This window comes from Myodes glareolus, chromosome 21, assembly GCF_982192425.1.
Source record: "Myodes glareolus chromosome 21, mMyoGla1.1, whole genome shotgun sequence".
Taxonomy (NCBI): domain Eukaryota; kingdom Metazoa; phylum Chordata; class Mammalia; order Rodentia; family Cricetidae; genus Myodes; species Myodes glareolus.
The window spans coordinates 35,153,183-35,173,111 of record NC_142046.1 but is presented as its reverse complement, the minus strand read 5'-3'; the positions used below and the strand labels follow the sequence as shown (position 1 = coordinate 35,173,111).

The 19,929-nt window shown below is 41.7% G+C and overlaps 1 protein-coding gene across 6 annotated transcripts in view; it reads left to right on the top strand.

The window, feature by feature from the left end:
• The window catches only part of Neb (nebulin), a 182,921-nt gene that overhangs the window by 79,959 nt on the left and 83,033 nt on the right, over positions 1–19,929 (top strand). For 5 of the 6 annotated variants that reach the window (XM_087899946.1, XM_087899947.1, XM_087899945.1 and 2 more), the window contains 13 exons: positions 1,269–1,580; positions 3,551–3,754; positions 4,278–4,382; positions 6,013–6,120; positions 7,257–7,568; positions 8,174–8,377; positions 9,453–9,557; positions 13,318–13,425; positions 14,437–14,748; positions 15,836–16,039; positions 17,690–17,794; positions 18,276–18,383; positions 18,991–19,302. In XM_087899946.1, coding sequence (XP_087756072.1) covers positions 1,269–1,580; positions 3,551–3,754; positions 4,278–4,382; positions 6,013–6,120; positions 7,257–7,568; positions 8,174–8,377; positions 9,453–9,557; positions 13,318–13,425; positions 14,437–14,748; positions 15,836–16,039; positions 17,690–17,794; positions 18,276–18,383; positions 18,991–19,302 — 2,499 coding nt within the window. The remainder of the gene's footprint in view (positions 1–1,268; positions 1,581–3,550; positions 3,755–4,277; positions 4,383–6,012; positions 6,121–7,256; positions 7,569–8,173; positions 8,378–9,452; positions 9,558–13,317; positions 13,426–14,436; positions 14,749–15,835; positions 16,040–17,689; positions 17,795–18,275; positions 18,384–18,990; positions 19,303–19,929) is intronic. The other variant, XM_087899948.1, reaches the window with a different exon arrangement.

The window sequence follows — 19,929 nt, the reverse complement described above, 5'->3', positions numbered from 1 at the left end:
GTATGAGTGATCAATACCTCACAGGCCTCCATTCTGATGAGGATCTGGGGCTGACTTTATGTGGTGTTTTAGTGAATAGTATTTAAACTGCGTGTGAGCCTTGCTATTGCACCTCACCCGGATCAGATTACGAAGAGAAAGCATCTATCAGTACCAGATGGAGACTTCTAGCCCAGGCTTGCACCTTGCCCATTCCTGACTATGCAGTGTAGCAAGCCCTATCCTTGCCCCACCCCCTACCCTTGCCAAGTCGTCCTGCCTACCTGGTGCCTCCCAAATCCTTGAGGAATGGATTCCTGCTTTATATACCTAGGCTCGCTGTTAACAAATGTGAAGGCAGACTGGTTTTTTTTTATAAGAATATTAGTGGCTCACTTCAGTTTTTGTATATTAGCCCCTTCTTTGCCTCAGCAAAAGGATCAATGCCAACAGTAATAAATAATTAAATAATCAACTTTAAGAAATCTACAAAGAGCCTTCTGTGCATTATCTTCGTATTTTACCCAAATGGTACACACTGTCATCATCTCCATTTTATGACTTATCAAACTGCTCTCCCAGGATCAGGCTCAATAGGTGGTGAAGTTGAAACCAGACACACTCATTCCTTCCCACTATGCCATGCCCCTTCCCACTTATTCACCTTTACTTTCTGCCTCAGTTGTCTTTAGAATGGGAAGTCTGTGCTGGGGATGACTGGCTTAGGTCCCGCACTGAAGGCATCAACTTGTCATAATTAAAGAAACACTCGTGATCCTTGTGAAGATAGAACACAATGGCCTTGCTAAGAGCACTCTTAACCAGATGGGTTGCCATAGCAACTTTACCAATATAATCGGTCTTTATGATGATGATAGAAATTTGCCAGTGATGATGAATGTGTGAATCTGGTGTGGAATACCTTCTTTAATGCACAATCCAACCACATGAAGCTACTTTATGGCTTACTAAACACACAATGCTCCCAAATGCATTCCTTTCTGGCCACTTTCAGTGTGTCAACTCCAATTCTTCAGGTTACCCCTGCTCAAATGGCCTCAATCTGACTCCTCTGTAGGACCTTCCCCAGTGTGTGTGTGCTTCCTGTCTTGTGTATGTTGTATGAAATCTATCTACTTTACTGCATCCACAGGCTTTAAGGGTAAAGGCCAAGGTGTTGATTGGAGTTGGTGCTCATCAGCAAAAGTCAGTTAAACTATGATGAAATTACAAATTTTTGTCATCAAAGTATGTACAATATAACTCTGCTTTGTAAATTTTCATTTCAGTACAAATACAAAGATGGCTACCGTAAGCAGCTAGGCCACCACATTGGGGCACGGAACATCGAAGATGACCCCAAGATGATGTGGTCCATGCACGTGGCCAAGATCCAGAGTGACAGGGAGTACAAGAAGGACTTTGAGAAGTGGAAGACCAAGTACAGCAGCCCGGTGGACATGTTGGGCGTGGTGCTGGCCAAGAAGTGCCAGACCCTGGTCAGCGACGTGGACTACAAGAACTACCTACACCAGTGGACGTGCCTGCCTGACCAGAATGACGTCATCCATGCTCGGCAGGCCTATGACCTCCAGAGCGATGTGAGTGTGGAATCTGTATAAGAGCCTCCAAGTTATATAAAAAGGTTGTTCCTGATACCCAACCCACAGGCCTATTCAAGCTAAGAGTTATTGGTTGGTAACTGACATCTTTATTAGGAAATGCTACTTCTTAACTGGACTTGATTTTATGAAGACAAACCTATAATTAAGCCATGTGTGATTTAATGCTCTACAACAGAGCATTATTTTCTTCTATTCTTTAGAAAGAATTTTTAGAAAGAAGAAATATTTAGAATTTAGAAAGAATTCTTTAGAAAGAAGAAATATTTTCTTCTATTCTTTAGAAAGTTAACTGTTTTGGGAAAAGAAATTCTTTATTTTAAAAAATTCCTCTGAAAGCCTGGAGATCTAACTCAGTGGTAGAGTGCTTGTCTAGTGTGTGTAAGCCTGGATCTAATCCCACCACACACACACACACACACACACACACACACACACACACACACCCCTCTAGGATGTACTATTGTTTTCCTTGGTGGTTCCAGTCATTAGTTTACTAATGCGTAGGATTCAAGCTGCTCTCAGAAGAAGCTGCTGTGTTTGCAAGCTGTTGGACAGTCCTACTGACATTTGCTCTATCTGTGTGGGGAGTCAGATGCTAATGGCTTAAACTAAGCATCTACTGGCGGTGGATGTGCTGTCTCGGAGCTGGGTGTGAGGAGCACATTTCCAACCCGGCGTGTTTGATAAATATTTGAAGCAATTACAAAGCACTAGAGAGCTTTGGAGAATGAGATGAATCCACAATAATTACACATTAATGACCGTTCCTCGGAGCTGTACAGCCACCTGCAAGACTCCCGCATCTGCTCTGGGCTTTGGGGATTGGTGAAGAAGGATTAGTGGTCACACACAGTAACTAATATACTGATATACTGTCGGCCATGGTTTGCCAAGTGCCTGTTCTGGGCTGCCTTCCCTGCACCGTGGTTGGTTTTGGTGCTGCAGGAGGCATGCCCTGCAAATACAGCAAGCACTGCATTAGCCAGCCTTGCGGTGGCTCTTCAAGCATGCTAAGCAGTCGGCACCGGGCAGTGCCAGGAGTCCTTGTCTATGAAATCCACATTTATTTTTTCATTCAGTTCCCAGGGCTGCTGAAATTCTCCTAGATAGAGGACCAGGGGAGTCCAGTAACATTGTTGGGAAATACTTAGGAGATCTTGAGCAGAAAAAAAGAGGCTTAAAATGAACTAAAAAGCATATGGCAAAATGGATGCCAATGGAAACTAGCCTGAGTCGTCCACCCTGAGAACTTGGTGGGAAAGTGACTGAGATCCCAGCCCAGTACCATGTGCATTTATTGTCCCCAATCTTGGACAGTATGACAACTGGGGACATCAAAGATTCCTTCTTATTATATGTCCCTTGTCACTTGAAGTCACTCATTTTTTAAGAAGATAATTTGAAATATAATAAAATATGTGCTGAAAGCAACAATCTAGTTCAATTTAACCCCCCCAAACCCTGCACATAAATTTCCCCATCCACATTGTTCCACATGCCAATCAATTTCATTGAAATACGTTTCTGCATGTTGTCAGTATTCTTAGAAAGCAAACATTTTGATAGCCACAGGATGTTTCAGGAGGCTAAGGTTATATATGGACTTACTGGTAACTTGTGGGAATTCATGAGTCTTCTCACTCTGGGTTGGCATTCTGTCCCAGGTACATTATTTATAAAAGTCAGTAGCATGACTGATAGGCCTTACTTAGGATCAGTTCTTTCCTAACAATGTCAATATTTGGCGTATTTTGATTGTAAATAAGAAAAGATTTTTGGGTCGTTTTTGAGCATAGCTGTTCTTGTCATGTGCCTGCAATAAGCTTGCTCTCTCTGAAAACAATAGATCTTCACTTTCTTACTGAGGTCATTTGCATCTTTACAATAAGTGGACTTTATCACTTTTCCCTCGATGAAGAGCTCCTGCCTTCTTTCTCTCTTCCCAGAATGTGTACAAGTCAGATCTCCAGTGGCTGAGAGGCATTGGCTGGGTCCCCATCGGGTCTCTGGATGTGGTCAAGTGCAAGAGGGCCGCAGAGATCCTGAGTGACAACATCTACCGTCAGCCTCCGGACAAGTTCAAGTTCACCAGTGTGACAGATTCTCTGGAGCAGGTGCTGGCCAAGAACAACGCCCTCAACATGAACAAGGTGAGCCCAGCCACCTCGGACTTCACAGGCTTCATACCTTTACTCTTGAATGACTAATGGATTCAAAGTTCTCCCTAAGGGACAGAATCACATTTAACTTTGAAATTGTTCTTGAAATTTAGTAAGTTTCATTGTTTCCAGTTTTAGTGTTGGTAACAAGCAGCATCCCAAACCTCTAGTCCAGTGGTTCTCAACCTTCATAAGTCTGTAGCCCTTTAATACACTTCCTCATGTTGTGGTGACCTTCATGAATAAATTATCTTGTTACTACTACATAACTGTAGTTTTGCTACTCATGAATCATAATGTAATATCTGATATGTAGGATATCTGATATGTGACCCCTGTGAAAGGGTCATTCGACCCTAAAGGGGGTCACAACCTCCAGGTTGAGAACCCTTGTTCTAGTACAATCAAATGTAGCTCATTTTTCCTAAATAAATCAATAATAATCGTCTTTCAGTGACTTTTGGAGTGCCTATCTTAAATGGTTTTCTTTCAACACCTTGTCTTATTTTTATAGCGATTATACACAGAGGCCTGGGACAAAGACAAGATTCAAATTCACGTAATGCCTGATACACCGGAGATCATGCTGGCAAGGCAGAACAGAATCAACTACAGTGAGGTAGGGGGCCTCCAGCGCCACGTGGAGATTCTCGTGTAGGCTGGTGGGAGATGTGGGCACTCAATAACGTGTCTCTTTCACATGAACATTGGCCCCTCCCCTTCTGTTTCTGGGTTGAATACTGCATTTCATGAGATTCTGCAGGCAAACTGCACTCACTGTTTCTTACACGTTGAAGTTATTCCTAAAGTAAACAGATAGACCAAGGAGTGACTTTGGGCACTGGTAAGGAGTAAGTTAGCCAGATAAAACACTGGCTCATTATTAACACCAGTAACTAATGTTCATATACCTGGAATTCAAGTCCAACTGATGTGGTATGTTTAGTTATATTTAATTGGCTGTGTCTCGTAGCCCCAGCAGAGAGCCTTCTTCACTAACACACACCTCTTCCCCACACTGAGCTTGACTTAAAATTGAGAAATGAAACGAAGGGGCAGAAACTATAGTCAAAATACCACTGTTTTAAAAACTACTAGAATTAGCGCATGTGAGAGAGCTAAGTGAGGTGCGCAGAGCAGGCAGCCTGCCCTCACCGCGCTTCAGAGATTATAACCTCCTGAGAGGGCAGGAGACTCACTACCCAGAGGGGAGAGACTGGCTGTACATGTCACAGATCCATCCTACAGCCATCAGATAAGTCACCGCACCGTCCAGGGCGGAGAGAGAAGCAAGGAGTAGAAAGGTCAGGAAAGGGAGCAGAGGTAGAGGAACTGAGGTTCCTTTACAACAGTCCGCTCCAACAATGATGCTGAGGGCTGGCTCATTCACAGAAAGTGCAGTTTTATAAACATGTTTCCCTAACAGAGAACCAAAATCTAGTCTTGAGGGTATAGTCAGCTATCTTCTAAATTACATCAAAATCTAGTCTTGAGATTATAGTCAACTATATTCTAAGTTATACCAAAATCTAGTATTGTGAATACATATAATCAAATATATATAATATATATATAATCAAATATAGTCAACTATATTCTAAGTTATATATTTTTAATTGATTTTTAAGCACTGTAAGATATTGCCTGTTGTAATAAAAGTTAGGCAGTGAAGAAATGAGCAATAGTACTTGCCATATAAGTAAAATTAATAATATTGAGTATATTTCTCTCCCATTTCCTTTTTACTCAGCAGCATGTATAGATTATATTTTATCTATATTAATAAATTATATGAGTCTATATCAATAGTTTTATCATTAATCTATAAGTGATATATAAACTTGTAATGATAAAATATCTAATAGATTATTATATCAGTTTTAATACCCATTACTATGTCTAATCCATTTCTGACACTAAATAGTTTTTTTGATTTGGGGAGAATTTTGTTGTTGTTGTTGTTTTTCAAGGCAGTTATTTTTCTGTATAGCCTTGGCTATCCTGGAAGTTGCTCTGTAGACCAGGCAAACTCAGAGATCCACCTACCTCTACCTCCTAAGTGCTGGGATTAAAGGTGTGCACCACCATGCCCAGCTAAATACTTTTTGGAAAATTAGAATAGAATTCATTTGCTTTCCCCTATCACCAGGACCTTAAGTCGTATCCAGTTCCGTTCTTTAAAAGTCACGTTGTGGGAGTCACCTGATACTCTCCAAATGGTTGCTCTTAACCTTCTTCTCTTTCTGCAGAGTCTGTATAAACTTGCCAATGAAGAAGCAAAGAAGAAAGGCTATGACCTGCGTGTTGATGCCATTCCTATCGTGGCAGCCAAGGCCTCCAGAGATATCGCCAGTGACGTGAGTAGTGGCTCATATGTATGTGGTTAGACAGACTGGGAAGCAGGCTCAGTGACACAGTGACAAAATGCATTTGAATTGCCTCTTAGAACACATCTATTGACTTATTTTTAAATCGCATAAATGTTTCTTATTTGGAAAAAAAATTTTTTTTAATTCCAAAAGGTTAAAACCAGATACCATTAGTTTAAAACTGAATCATAATCTATAGTATTTCAGGTTTATAATTAGGAAAATTTTATCTTTATATTTGATTCTAGCTTTCACAAGCATAGGAAATACTAGACAATAACTTGATTGTATTCATTGTCCAATAGATAAAGACCTGGTATGGGACAGGAAACTCTACCTTTCCCCAAACTTGCTCTGTATTATTGCCAAAATTTTTCTTTGAAAATTATCTAAAGTGCACCCTTCCCATCATCTAGTGAAATCAGAAAGATGAAGATGAAGAAAACCAAGAATGATGAGTTCAAATACTCCTTCTGCTGTCTCTGATAGGTCCTGGGTAGAATGTAGACTACAGTAGATCTACGTTAAAATTTCCGTGACCCTGTCACCAGAGAGCACCGAGGTAGCCGCTCCCACCACCACCAAAGTATTAACCTGCTCAAGTCCATGCCATTTTCTCACTTGTGGAAGCCTCACTGCAGCCATACTTGGCACAGGACATGCAACATGGCGGTCCGGTCCTGCCCATTTCTGGGAGTCAAGAGACTCAATGACCATCACCAGAGCCAGACTCGGGATGCAGTTTGAGGATTGTGGAAGGCGAAATTTTGTCTACCAACTGAAGAATAATATTCATGAAATCACACATAAGATTTCTAGTTAGTGGTTTTACTAGCCAAAGATGACGAGAAAGCCGTATACATTTCTGATTTGGCTTTTGAAAAATGTTACTACCTTTATGTCCAGAGACTTGATGTCTGCAAGAAATAGGATATTTTTAGCTTGACCTGTATTCCCACCAGAGTGTTGCTGAGCATTTAAACCACAGTTTAGAATAGAGATATGGAAATATGCAGATAACTTTATTTCTTAGCAAGAGCTGAAAAATAGAAAGATTTTAAAATAATCAAACTCTTAACCCATTTCATTAATTTTTTTGAAAAAAATGACCATTTTTATTTTAGTACAAATACAAAGATGGCTACCGTAAGCAGCTGGGCCACCACATTGGGGCACGGAACATCGAAGATGACCCCAAGATGATGTGGTCCATGCACGTGGCCAAGATCCAGAGTGACAGGGAGTACAAGAAGGACTTTGAGAAGTGGAAGACCAAGTTCAGCAGCCCGGTGGACATGCTGGGTGTGGTGCTGGCCAAGAAATGCCAGACCCTGGTCAGCGACGTGGACTACAAGAACTACCTACACCAGTGGACGTGCCTGCCTGACCAGAATGACGTCATCCACGCTCGGCAGGCCTATGACCTCCAGAGCGATGTGAGTGCTGAGACCTTTGGGAATCCCACTCCTGATAGTAATTCACAATGACGTTTATGTTTAATATTGGGTAGAGCCCTCAGGAGGCTGACAACATCTTATTTCTACTTCTCAGTTTTTCAAATGCGCTCTACATATTTTTTAAAAGAGAACCTTATATATTTTACAAGATGAAATACAATTCGTCTTCATGTTTTTTCCTGACTTTTCAAGACAGGGTTTCTCTGTAGCTTTGAAGCCTGCCCTAGAACTCACTATGTAGACCAGAGTGGCCTTCAACTCACAGAGATCCACCTGATTCTGCCTCCTGAGTGCTGGGATTAAAGGCGTGTGCCGTCACTGACTGGCTTGCCTTCGTGTTTTTAAAGACATATACAAAGCTTAAGGTTTCCCAAGGTTTTCAGTCCTTAGTCTTCATTTTTGAGACCAAGTGTCATGACAAGCTCAGTGGCACCCGCTCTCATGTTGGATCTCACTAGAGCATTTAAAGTCTTCTAGTGGATGAATGGAAATAGCTGGGTTCCCACTGGGTCTCTGGATGTGGTGAAGTGTGAGACCAACACAGAGATTCTTGGGGGTAACATCTGCCCTTCCCCTCTTCCCAGAATGTGTACAAGTCAGATCTCCAGTGGCTGAGAGGCATTGGCTGGGTCCCCATCGGGTCTCTGGATGTGGTCAAGTGCAAGAGGGCCGCGGAGATCCTGAGTGACAACATCTACCGCCAGCCTCCAAACAAGTTCAAGTTCACCAGTGTGACGGATTCTCTGGAGCAGGTGCTGGCCAAGAGCAACGCCCTCAATATGAACAAGGTGAGTGCCCAGCCTAAGGAAAGACAAAGCAGGAGTGTGAGTCATTTAGAATGAGTAACTATGGTCTCTAAGTTGGTCTTCTTTTATTTTATCCAGTTAAATTCTTGTCCTAAGTACAGTGGTTTAGCTGAGTTCTATATATCCTTATAGAAAAATTTCAAATACGGACAGGGGAGTTTCTGGTTTGTTGTCTCTTTGTGAAATGGTCAGTGTTACAAATAGGATTCTTTGGGGCTGGAGAGATGGTTCGGCAGCTAAGAGTGCCTACTGCACCCATGCCAGGCAGCTAACAACCGTCTGTAAGAACAGCTTCAAGAGATCTGATTTCTCTGACCTCTGTGGGCATCTGCACTCATGTACACAGACCCACACACAGACCCACATGCGTGCACAGGATTAAAAATTTAAAAATATTAAAATCGGGCTGGAGAGATGGCTCAGCCATTAAAGGCTAGGCTCACAACCAAAAATATGAAAATATTAAAATCAAATGACTGTTTGGGGCTCAACATCTTTTTTTTCTTGGTTTTTCAAAACAGGCTTTCTCTGTGTAACAGCCCTGGCTGACCTAGAACTAGCTCTTGTAGACCAGGCTGGCCTTGAACTCACAGAGATCTGCCTGCCTCTGCCTCCCAAGTGCTGGGATTAAAAGCATGTACCATCACTGCCTGGCCCAACATCTTTTAAGTCTGTTAGAGTACTGTATTATTGGTATTGAATCTTCTTTCTTGAAACTTATGAAAAGAGTTTTAACATAGTCGTAGTAAACATATGGATATATAAATATCCTGGGGAAATTCTTGGTTTTGAAATTTTAATTGTGCTTTGAGTGACCTGGTAGTGTGTGTGTGTGTGTGTGTGTCTGCTTTTCTGTGTATTTTTCTCATATTAGTATATGTTTATATTTAGTGACAGTAGATACCCTATAAAAATCAAAAGGATTGAATAGAGTGTAAACTATATACACAGCACAGTTGGCAAAGAGGCCATTTTTCAGTTTGCTCATGATCATGATTCATTAAAACATGTTTGGGTTTTTTTTCTTCTGACCCTTTTATTGTTTTCTCCTTCACAGCGCTTGTACACAGAAGCCTGGGAGAAAGACAAGACCCAAATCCACATTATGCCTGATACACCCGAAATTATGTTGGCCAGACAAAATAAAATAAACTACAGTGAGGTAAGACCTACCTGCTCTTGATTCCCTTCATCTGCTCACACTGACTTTGGCTGATGTGGGAACGTCAGACTGTCACTCAGCACAGTCGTGATGTAGCCCACTCTTCTTAGGTTTGGTTTAATCCCCATTATCTTACTTTAAATCTGGATATAGTTGTATCAAAAATTAGAAAGACAAACACAAAAGTATCAGCCCTTACAATCAACAGGTAATAAGTGAATAATGATTTCAACTGAAAGTAGTTATTGCTGGAGCTAGAAAGGTGGGTCCGTGGGTAAAGTAGTGCTATGCAAACGTCATGGCCTGAGCTGAGACCCTGTGAAACCATGTGAAGCCAGAAGTGCTAGTGAGCATCTTAATTCCAGAACGAATGAAAGGTGAGGGTAGAGACAGAATTCCTGAAAATCCCCAGGCGAGCTAGCCAGGCACACACAGGAGAGCGCATCTTGAACGGGATAGAAATTTAGAACTGAAATTTAGAACTGACACTCAGGGTTGTCCTCTGACTCCACAAGTGCACTGTGGCGTGTGTGTGCCTGGACACACACACACACACACACACACACACACACAGAGGGAGGGGTAGGGAAAAGGAGATGCACATACACAAAGATCCAAAGAAATTGTGTTGTTCGTCAAATTAGGACTTGTTTTGGAATGTATTCTACATATTTGCTTTCTTCAGCTGCCTCATCCATAAAGTATCCAGAAACTTTTGAGATGACAAAAATCTATACTATGGGTAGGATAGGAACTGATGTTGTAGTGGGTTAATAAATTTTAATGTCTTTGTTTTACCCTCAAGCCACCATGAAAATTAGTATAAGAGGGCCCCAAGAGAGATGCATGGATTTCCCTGGCAAAGGGAAGTAGAAGAAAATTAAATGTATTTAATGTATTTGAAATAGCAAAGTTTATTAACAAGATCCAAATGCAAATGAGAGGTTTTTTAATTCATCCTTTTCAAAGTTGCCTAAGGGCAATCAAACAAATTTATCTTGCCATTGAAATTTATTAGATGCATTAGAATCTAAAGGAAAATAATATCTTTACAGTGCAGAATTGCTACTACATAAGTAGTTTCTTACTCGATTGTTCTTGTCAAGGTGGAGAATACCTAACTGATTCAAGTATTCTGATTTTTAAGCTTTTACTCTCAAGACTTGATCAAGTTTTTATCTTATCTGTATTAATCACCTCTATTTGTAATAACAGAGTCTTAAAGAAAAGGCATGTTTCTTATCTCATATAGCAAAGACTAATCAATAAAAAAGGTGAGATTTTCCTTCCTCTATCATCAAAGAACAGACTCATCAATAATATCTGACCAGTCCTGGCTCATCCACATTAGGGCAGGCTTCTGCCCTGGTTCTGCCACATTAAGGGGTCTCCTGCCCCAGCTCAGCCATGTTAGGGGAGCTCCTGCCCAGCTCAGTCACATTAGGGGAGATCCTGCCATGGACTCAGCCACATTAGGAGCCTCCTGCCCCAGCTCAGTCACACTGGGGTAGGTTTCTCTGCTGAACCTTTCCTTGCTGTCCCTAAGGCAAATGTGGCTAACTTCTGTCCCAGGTTGTAATGAGGCTCCTGCTTACCTGAGGAGAAATGAAGTAGATTTTCCTTTTAGACTAGAAAGAATCGATAGGGATGTTTCTTAATTCTAAAATTTCCAACTTGGTTTACTTTCTTTCAAAGGTCAAGATTAATTCCCGAGCCCCTGTTTCCCGAAGATGAGGTTTAAGAATGGCCCTCTTAAATGACGCTGAAAGGCATTTCCAAGGGCTTTCACCCCACAGTTCACTCCTTGACCGCAAATGAAACAGACACACCTCAACTTTGTCTCGTGTGTGCTCCTGTAGCTATTCTAGTTACCTTGCACGTGTGACTTCCCAAAACAAGCTTTAAATAATGACCTCGGAGATAATGAAAAGTGCTGTCTGCCTCAAAACACTGTGCCTCTTTCAAAGGTTGGAAAAATTAAAGAAATCTGACCTGAGGTCATGAGCTGGCTCCAGATTATTTTTCTCGATTGTACCATGAGGTCATAGTTAAGCATTTGTTCTGGGATAGAAAAATATAATAGATGGGTTATAGGGTTTTACAGCTATAAAAGAAATATTCTGGGGCTGAAGAGGTGACTGGGCAATTAAGAGAGCTCCCTGCTCTTCCTGAGGACCCAGGACCCAGCATTCCACATAGATTAGCTCACAGCCACCTGTAACTCTAGCTCCAGGGGATCTGTTGGTGTATATTCACTTGGCATATATTCACACAGACACTTATACATACTCAGAAATAATAAAATAAATTCTCTGTTAAAAAAAAAGTTGAAGAATGGAAGTTTGAGGTGACTATAATTTTCTCTTAATCGGTTGAATAATTTAAAATAAATTTTAATTTTTTAATTTAAAAATCTGTAGAGCACTGCATTTGATTTAATCTGTATCATTAAAGTGGTCTTTATTGATAGAGAAATACAGACAGCAAATAGACAAAGAAATATATATGACACAGAAAACAGTGCAGGAGAGAGATACAAACAAGGCGAAAAGTTGGATCCTCACTGAGGCTGACCTTGTCGTGAAACTTTCTAAAGGTTTTGAAAGAGGACAAGGCCCACTCTGGAGTGTCTATTAAAATCTCTGCCCAAGCATGGTTACATAAGGGCCTTACTTTCTAAAAGCACAAAGCACACTTGTCTCACTAGCATGGTGCCGTACATCTGAGGCTCCATACATACACACAAAACTGTGCGGACAGGCCATTTAATTCGTTAGTGGTCATCAGAATCTTTTCCGTTCAAAGCTCGGTGAGCTTCTGGAAGTAACACATCTCGTTAAGAGATCTAGTAACTTTTTATAATTAAGATTTGCTTGTTAAAGTAAATATTTTGCCAAGCATGGTGCACATACTGTTCAGTTTATCTCAGCACTGAGGAACATAAGGTCAGAGGGTTGTAAGTTCCAGGCCAGCCTGGGCTACATAGTGAGACACTGTCATGAAATCAGAGTGCTGGTTTTGATTTATTGATGAGCAATGTTAGCAACGATTGTAAAGTACACTGTTTCAGAAGAGTTTGGGGATGATTGTAAAGATACCAACAAAGTTGGTCAAAATTTGTGAACAAAGACATTTTTAAGATGCCTTCTGCCATAGAAATTGAACAGTGGCAATGTTTTCTCCGTTCCAATCAAGAACAGAATCTTTTCTTTTCCTGGCTTGTCAGTCTTTGGTATTTGCTGTCGCTGTGTCCGCTACCAATTCCCAGCCGCTGAGACCAATTACTAATGAGCAATTAAATATTAGCAGAGACTTTTCGAAGTCGTCGCTTGGTCTCATTGCGGCATGCTTTCGATCATGAGCACATGCTTACAGTGATTTGTTGTATATTATCATGGAGTGGTGCTGTTTATCAGGTAGAACTGTCCCTGTTTCAAATCTGGAGTCCTAGCATCCTTCTTTGCCGGTTTACGAATGGAGTAAACCATGCTTACTGACTTAGACACCACCACCGAGAACTGCTGACTTCGTGTCTAAAACCTGTAAGGATTGTACAAGAAGGCATCATGTTACAATTTACTGAATCTGAAATTTCCATTTAACTTAATAGCTTGGATAAATTCTTTTGTTGTTTTGTTTCGGTTAAGACTGCACAGTTCTACATCCAAGGGTTGTCTTCTTTTGACCCCCCCCCTCCAAAAATGTGGTTTTCCAGCGAATGTGAGTTCTCTAACTGAAAGTGCCTTCCCTCCTTCCCCAGAGCCTCTATCGCCAGGCCATGGAAGAAGCTAAGAAGGAAGGCTACGACCTGAGAAGCGATGCCATTCCCATCGTGGCCGCCAAGGCTTCCCGGGACATCGCTAGTGACGTAAGCACTGACTCGGCACCCAGTCAGGCCAGCCCCTGGCACAGGGGTCCCGCTTCTGTAACACCATAGGACCTCTCATTGCTCCTCTCTCGCCTCACCAACCCCACTGAGTAGAGATGGGGACTGGATAACCCGCTCGTGATCCCAGGCTCATAGTCTACAACGTGCTGTGCTCTGTTGAATTTGCTTTTTGTCTTTGTTAAATAGAGCAGGCGTCTCACAGTCAGATGGACTGGGTTGAGATGCTCATGAACTCTCATGATATACTCGAGAGAATGGAGCCAAACATGAAACAGGCGTGTCTGAGTTTGCCCACACAGGAAGGGAGGTGGACGATAGCCAAAGGCCGAAGGTTCCTTTGTTCTGAGTTTTATAAAGGGATTGTTTCTATACTCTAAAAATGAAGATAGCAGATTCCTGGACATGTTTAAAGTTATCCCAAAGTAGAAGCGGTGTCCAACTTCATAGCTTTTAAACCTTTTTAGTTAAGGTTAGAAAAGGCGAAACTGACTACAGTAACTATTGATTAAACGTAAAATTCGATAGTGCTCCATATTTTCCCACTGTCAGGCAAAACGGCCCTATAGTTTCCTCATTTTATGAAACCCAAACTCCACACCTACTAAATAACAGAATTTGTTTATTTCAAAACGATGGCTCCTGGCTCACATGTATGCTTCTGTAGGCTGTACATAGTTTGAGTAACATATGTACTATATTTCTCTGCCTTTCCAAGGAGAAGCCTGGGAGCCACGTAGGCACACACGCTGGGGTGCTTTCTAGCAGGCTGCCTGGTAGGGCTTCTGGGGCACTGAATTAGCTTGTGGCTGTGATTAAACAGCCTCTTCCAGTCATGACTTTGGGCCAGTTTTTGCCAGCATATGATTCTGCGACTTACAGAAGGAGCAGTGGGGTTCTTCTCGCCCCGAGGCATGGTGTCCCAGGAGAAACCAGCAGCGGTCCTCTCCACCACCTCCTTCCTCCTTACACTCTGGGTTGTGTCTCTTTCAGTACAAATATAAAGAAGCCTACCGGAAGCAGCTGGGTCACCACATTGGCGCCCGAGCCATACACGATGATCCCAAGATGATGTGGTCCCTCCACATTGCCAAAGTGCAGAGTGACCGTGAATATAAGAAAGAGTTTGAGAAGTACAAGACAAGATACAGCAGCCCAGTGGACATGCTTGGGATTGTTTTAGCCAAGAAATGTCAGACCTTGGTCAGTGATGTGGACTACAAACACCTCCTACACGAATGGACTTGCCTGCCAGACCAGAATGATGTCATACAGGCACGGAAAGCATATGACCTCCAGAGTGATGTAAGTATCCCTGGTATAGGATAAAAACATATCAGAAGAAAGTCTGTGAGATTCTGATGAGTGTCAAGGACCGGGAACCTAAATGCCCCTAGAAGTAGGAGTTTCTCATTGGGAACCCCTCCAAAAGTTGTGGGTAAAAAAGAAGTAAATACTATCAGTGTTATACAGAATTTAGCTTCCTAGTGATTCGGGCTTCTTTTGTCTGAATCATCTAACACTTAGCCCTCAAAATAACATTACTGACCCAGTCATTGTGGCTCACTCCTGTAATGCCAGAACCTTGGAAGTGGAGGCAGAAAGATTGGGAGTTCAAAGCCAGCCTTAGCTATAAGACCCTGCCAAGGAAGGAAGGAGGGAAGAAAGAAAGAATCACTAGTGACGTTTTGACCAGCAAAGTAGAAGCGAAAAGAAAGAGAATACATGTTGGCAGCCGCTAATGGAGCGTGGGAATAAAAGTACATTGTTTTTATATTACTTTGATAGCTGCTTATACTTAAATTTACAAGAAGAAAAATATGAAGACATCCTTGCTTTTTCAAAGCCAATTATCTCATATTAGCAGCTCGCTCAGGAATAAACTGGATAAATACCTAATATCTTTCCATCAGCACATCCCCTTTACTCACTTGAGAGCTGGGCTTCTTAGAGATGGAAATTAAGGCAAGGGTCTTGTGATTGCCATCCTTTGTGCTATTGGTCTACTCGTGTGGTTTAATTTGAAATGATTAGAACACATTTGCCAAGGCTTAAGGCGCTCTGGTCCTCTGTGAAAGATCTTGTAAAATCCTTAAGGACAGGATAATGTCCCTTTTTAAAAAGCTCAAGAAAAAAATCGTTAGTGAATTCAAGGCTATTAGTCAGGGACCGGTGGCTAAGTATGCTGGCAGTTTTATCTGTTCAGCAAAAATTCCGTTTCTTTTTTTCATTAATTAATTTTTAAAGGTTTTTGGACATGTCCATATTATATAGAGCATATTCCTACATACCCCCACCTACCCTCAGTATTCCTGTTTTCTTGAGTGTGGTGTGTCTTGGGATGACTCAGAAAAGAAGAGTTAACACGTCTCTCTTACCCATTGGTCTTCAGAATCTGTACAAGGCAGACCTTGAGTGGATGAAAGGCATTGGCTGGGTTCCCATTGGTTCCCTGGAAGTTGTTAAAGCCAAGAGGGCCACAGAGATACTAAGCGACAATATCTACCGCCAGCGTCCAGACACGTTGAAATTTACCAGCATCACCGACTCGCTGGAGCAGGTGTTGGCAAAGAACAATGCAATAAACATGAACAAGGTGAGTCTTCACGCTCCACCATGCAGCCCGAGAGTTACCACAGGGCAAGACAGTGGCTCTGGCATGCTGTTATGTCTCGGAGTTACTCCGAGGCGTATCATACCTCCTCAAATGATTTCGGTTGGCATATGAAATGTGCTTTGTTAGTTCTCTCCCTCGTCTTTCCCACTCCTTTGTCACACAGCCCCTTTTGTCTTACTCCCCACCCAGTCTCTCTTCTGCTTTCGTATGACGTGGGCTCCTTTTTCTTTCCCTTGTTTCCTCCACGCTTTTTAACCTTTCTTGACCTTCTTTCTAGTTTTTGAAGCCTTTACCTACAGTTTCACTTGTTGACATTCTTTATTACATTTTATTTATTTACTTACTTACATTGTGTGTGTGTTTGTGTGTGTGTGTGTGTACACATGTGTGCCATGGCATGCATGTGGAGGTTAGATGACTAAATTATCTCCCTTTACCATGTGAGTCCCTGGAATCGGGCTGTCAGGCTTGGTAGGAAGCACCCTTACCCACTGAGCCATCTTGCCAGCTCTCTCACTCGCTCTTGCTCTCTCTCTCTCTCTCTTTCACACACACACACACACACACACACACACACACACACACACATACAGAGAGAGAGAGAGAGGGAGAGAGAACTAGAGTCTACATATTAAAACAAGTGGGTTTTTGCTTTCTGAGTTTATATTACCTGTCTTAATATAAATGTTTTTCTACTTAAATATGTTTATTACTTGGTGATACTTCAAAATATTAAATTCTTGTTTAAAGTATTATGAAAAAGAAGAGTGAAGTTGAGAGAGAAAAGGAGGGGGGGTTAGGGGAGCCCAGAAGAAGTTGGAGGATAAAGATACATTGTACGCTGTCTTAGTCAGGGTTACCATTGCTATGATGAAACACCATGACCAAAGCAACTGGAGGAGGAAAGGGTTTCTTTGGCTCATCACCAAGGGAAGTCAGGACAGGAACTCAGACAGGGCAAGTACCTGGGTCCAGGAGCTGATACGGAGGCCATGGAAGGTGCTGCTTACTGACTTGCTGCCCTTTCTTGTAGAACCCAGGACCACCAGTCTAGGGATGACCCAACCCACAGTGGGCTTGACCCTCCCCCACCAATCACTAATTAAGAAAATGGTCAACAGGTTTGCCTACCACCTGTTCTTAGGGAAGCATTTTGTCAGTTGAAGTTCAGGTCTATCAAATGACTCCGGGCAGTGTCAAGTTGACATAAAACAGCATATATTCACTGATGACATTTTCAATGAATAAATTTGAAATATTACTTAAAATGCATGCATACTATATGTAAAACTTGACATGATGGTCCACATTTGTAATCGCAGTGCTTGGAAGGCAGAAACAGGAGGATTCGGAGTTCAAGGTTATATGTAATGATTTTGAAGCTAAACTGAGCTATAGTAAACCCTGTCTCAAAAAAGAAACAGCAAATAATTTTTTTCTCAGACAGATTTTTAAATACTAAAGCCTAATTATACCTTGCAGAACAGTTGAATTATTTAATAGTTGAAGTATTTATAAACTTTTAGTCATGAACAAAGGAATGCAGCCTTAATAAATTTAGCTCTACTTTGTATCAAAGAGATGACAATTTCTGTGAACACCAAAATAATTTTCTCCTTTCCTTACTAGCGTTTGTACACGGAAGCCTGGGACAATGACAAGAAAACCATCCACGTCATGCCCGACACGCCAGAGATCATGCTGGCCAAACTCAACAGGATAAACTACAGCGATGTGAGTATCCAGAGAGGCCAAACGAGGGATCATGATGCTTCCCTTCATCAAATGCTTTCCCTAATGTATTACCTACCCTATAACTGACATTGTTGACAAAAGGAATAGCTTGCCCGCGACTTAATCCTGGGCTACGTGGTGGGTCCACAAGGAAGACCAAGCTTTGGTTGGCAGACAGGAAATGGAGTGCTTGGGGGAAATACCCTGAGTGTCACTCCTCCTGTAAGACCCTCTGTGGGTCAGCCATGGTACAGCACCCAAACGAGGGTGCTCCCCCAACATGTTTTCAGATTTACCAGTCAGGAAAATCTGATGTCTCAAACATGTGCCCGAGGATCTGTGGCCTCTGATGCTTAATTATCTATGACACCACCGCTGTGTCTAGGGGATTCATTTCAGTTGAAATGGCGACCGAAAGCGCTGAACAGAAATCAGCGTTATTTCTTCTGAAGGGGGTGGTGACTCAGGACTCTCTCCACAGAAACTCTACAAAGTGTCGCTGGAAGAGGCCAAGAAGCAAGGTTACGACTTGCGCCTGGACGCCATTCCTATCCGAGCAGCCAAGGCATCGAGAGAGATTGCTAGTGATGTAAGTTGAGTTTTTAAAGAAGCGTTTCTTTAAAATGTTGTCAGAGGGACACTTTTGGGGTGTTTGTTGCCAGCCCTTGTTTGCACTTCCAAGTTTCATCCTCCTTTGGTGCCCCCCCATAGGAAGTTAAAACGAGAAGGGTGGCTTTTGAACTTTAAAAGTAGATAGTTTCTAAACCCCAAGGAATGACTCTTCTGGCAAATGTAGGTAATGTTGACTGACTAATAAGGAGAATAGCTCCATGGCACATAAACTCTACCTAAATGTGATGCATATCCATGACCAAGGAATTCGTTCTAAGGTCTAACAACAAGAGAAATATTCTAAAATATCTTTAATGTTAATGGTTTAAAAAAAATACTGTAAGTTTATTTGGAATTCAATGTATACTGGGTAGTGTAGCTTAGAGAAAGAAAGAATACAAAATATAAGGAGCCCTGAAGTGTAGACTCAACCCTGTTACAAACATGTTGGACTGTGACCATCAGGATCCTATTCTACAAATTGGGTAGGTAATAGTCTTTGTTCTGCCTGATAATAGTGGGGGAAATACACCGAAGTAGTATGCGTTCCTTTCATCAGATTTGCATAACTTTTCTTTCTCCAGTACAAATACAAGGAAGGCTACCGCAAGCAGCTGGGCCACCACATTGGAGCTCGGAACATCGAAGATGACCCCAAGATGATGTGGTCCATGCACGTGGCCAAGATCCAGAGTGACAGGGAGTACAAAAAGGACTTTGAGAAGTGGAAGACCAAGTACAGCAGCCCGGTGGACATGCTGGGCGTGGTGCTGGCCAAGAAGTGCCAGATCCTCGTCAGCGACATAGACTACAAGCATCCTCTACATGAATGGACCTGCCTGCCTGATCAGAATGACGTCATTCAGGCGCGGAAGGCCTATGACCTGCAAAGCGATGTAAGTGGGTCTGATATTCTTCAGTCATGTCTTCAAACAGTTCAGTGGGGAAATACTACATTTTCAGTGTCAGAGAATCTTTGGGAAGCTTAATAAAACCCATGAAATACATAAAATAAGCATTGCACTCAAAGGAAACCAAGCATATTGAGAATGATTATGAAAATATCCAACCAAATAGGAGATGTGATCATGTGTGTACTTATTTATTAACACATTAAATAGTTACAGTCATACCTATAATAACTAGTTCTGGGTATAATAACTAATTCCAAAGAAAAGTGAAAGGCATAAATATTTTAAGAAGTCTGGAACATCTGCAATAACACAAGTGTCTCTAACACATATTGCCAAGACACGTGTAGCATTAATAGTAGTGCAATCAGTTACCCATAGCTGTACTTGTTTGAATGCTATGTTTCACTTAGATGTTAATAAAAATATGGATGTTATATTTAGCTATGTCCAAGTTCACTGATGTCAGGTTAAGAAGTCCTGTTTTAAAGCAAACTAATTTCCCAATTGGACTGATTGCCACATCCTTTCACAGACTCAAATTTCTTACAGGAAACATCAGTAATAATTTGTGAATGAATGTTTAGGAATGAAACATGCATAGTTTTTGGC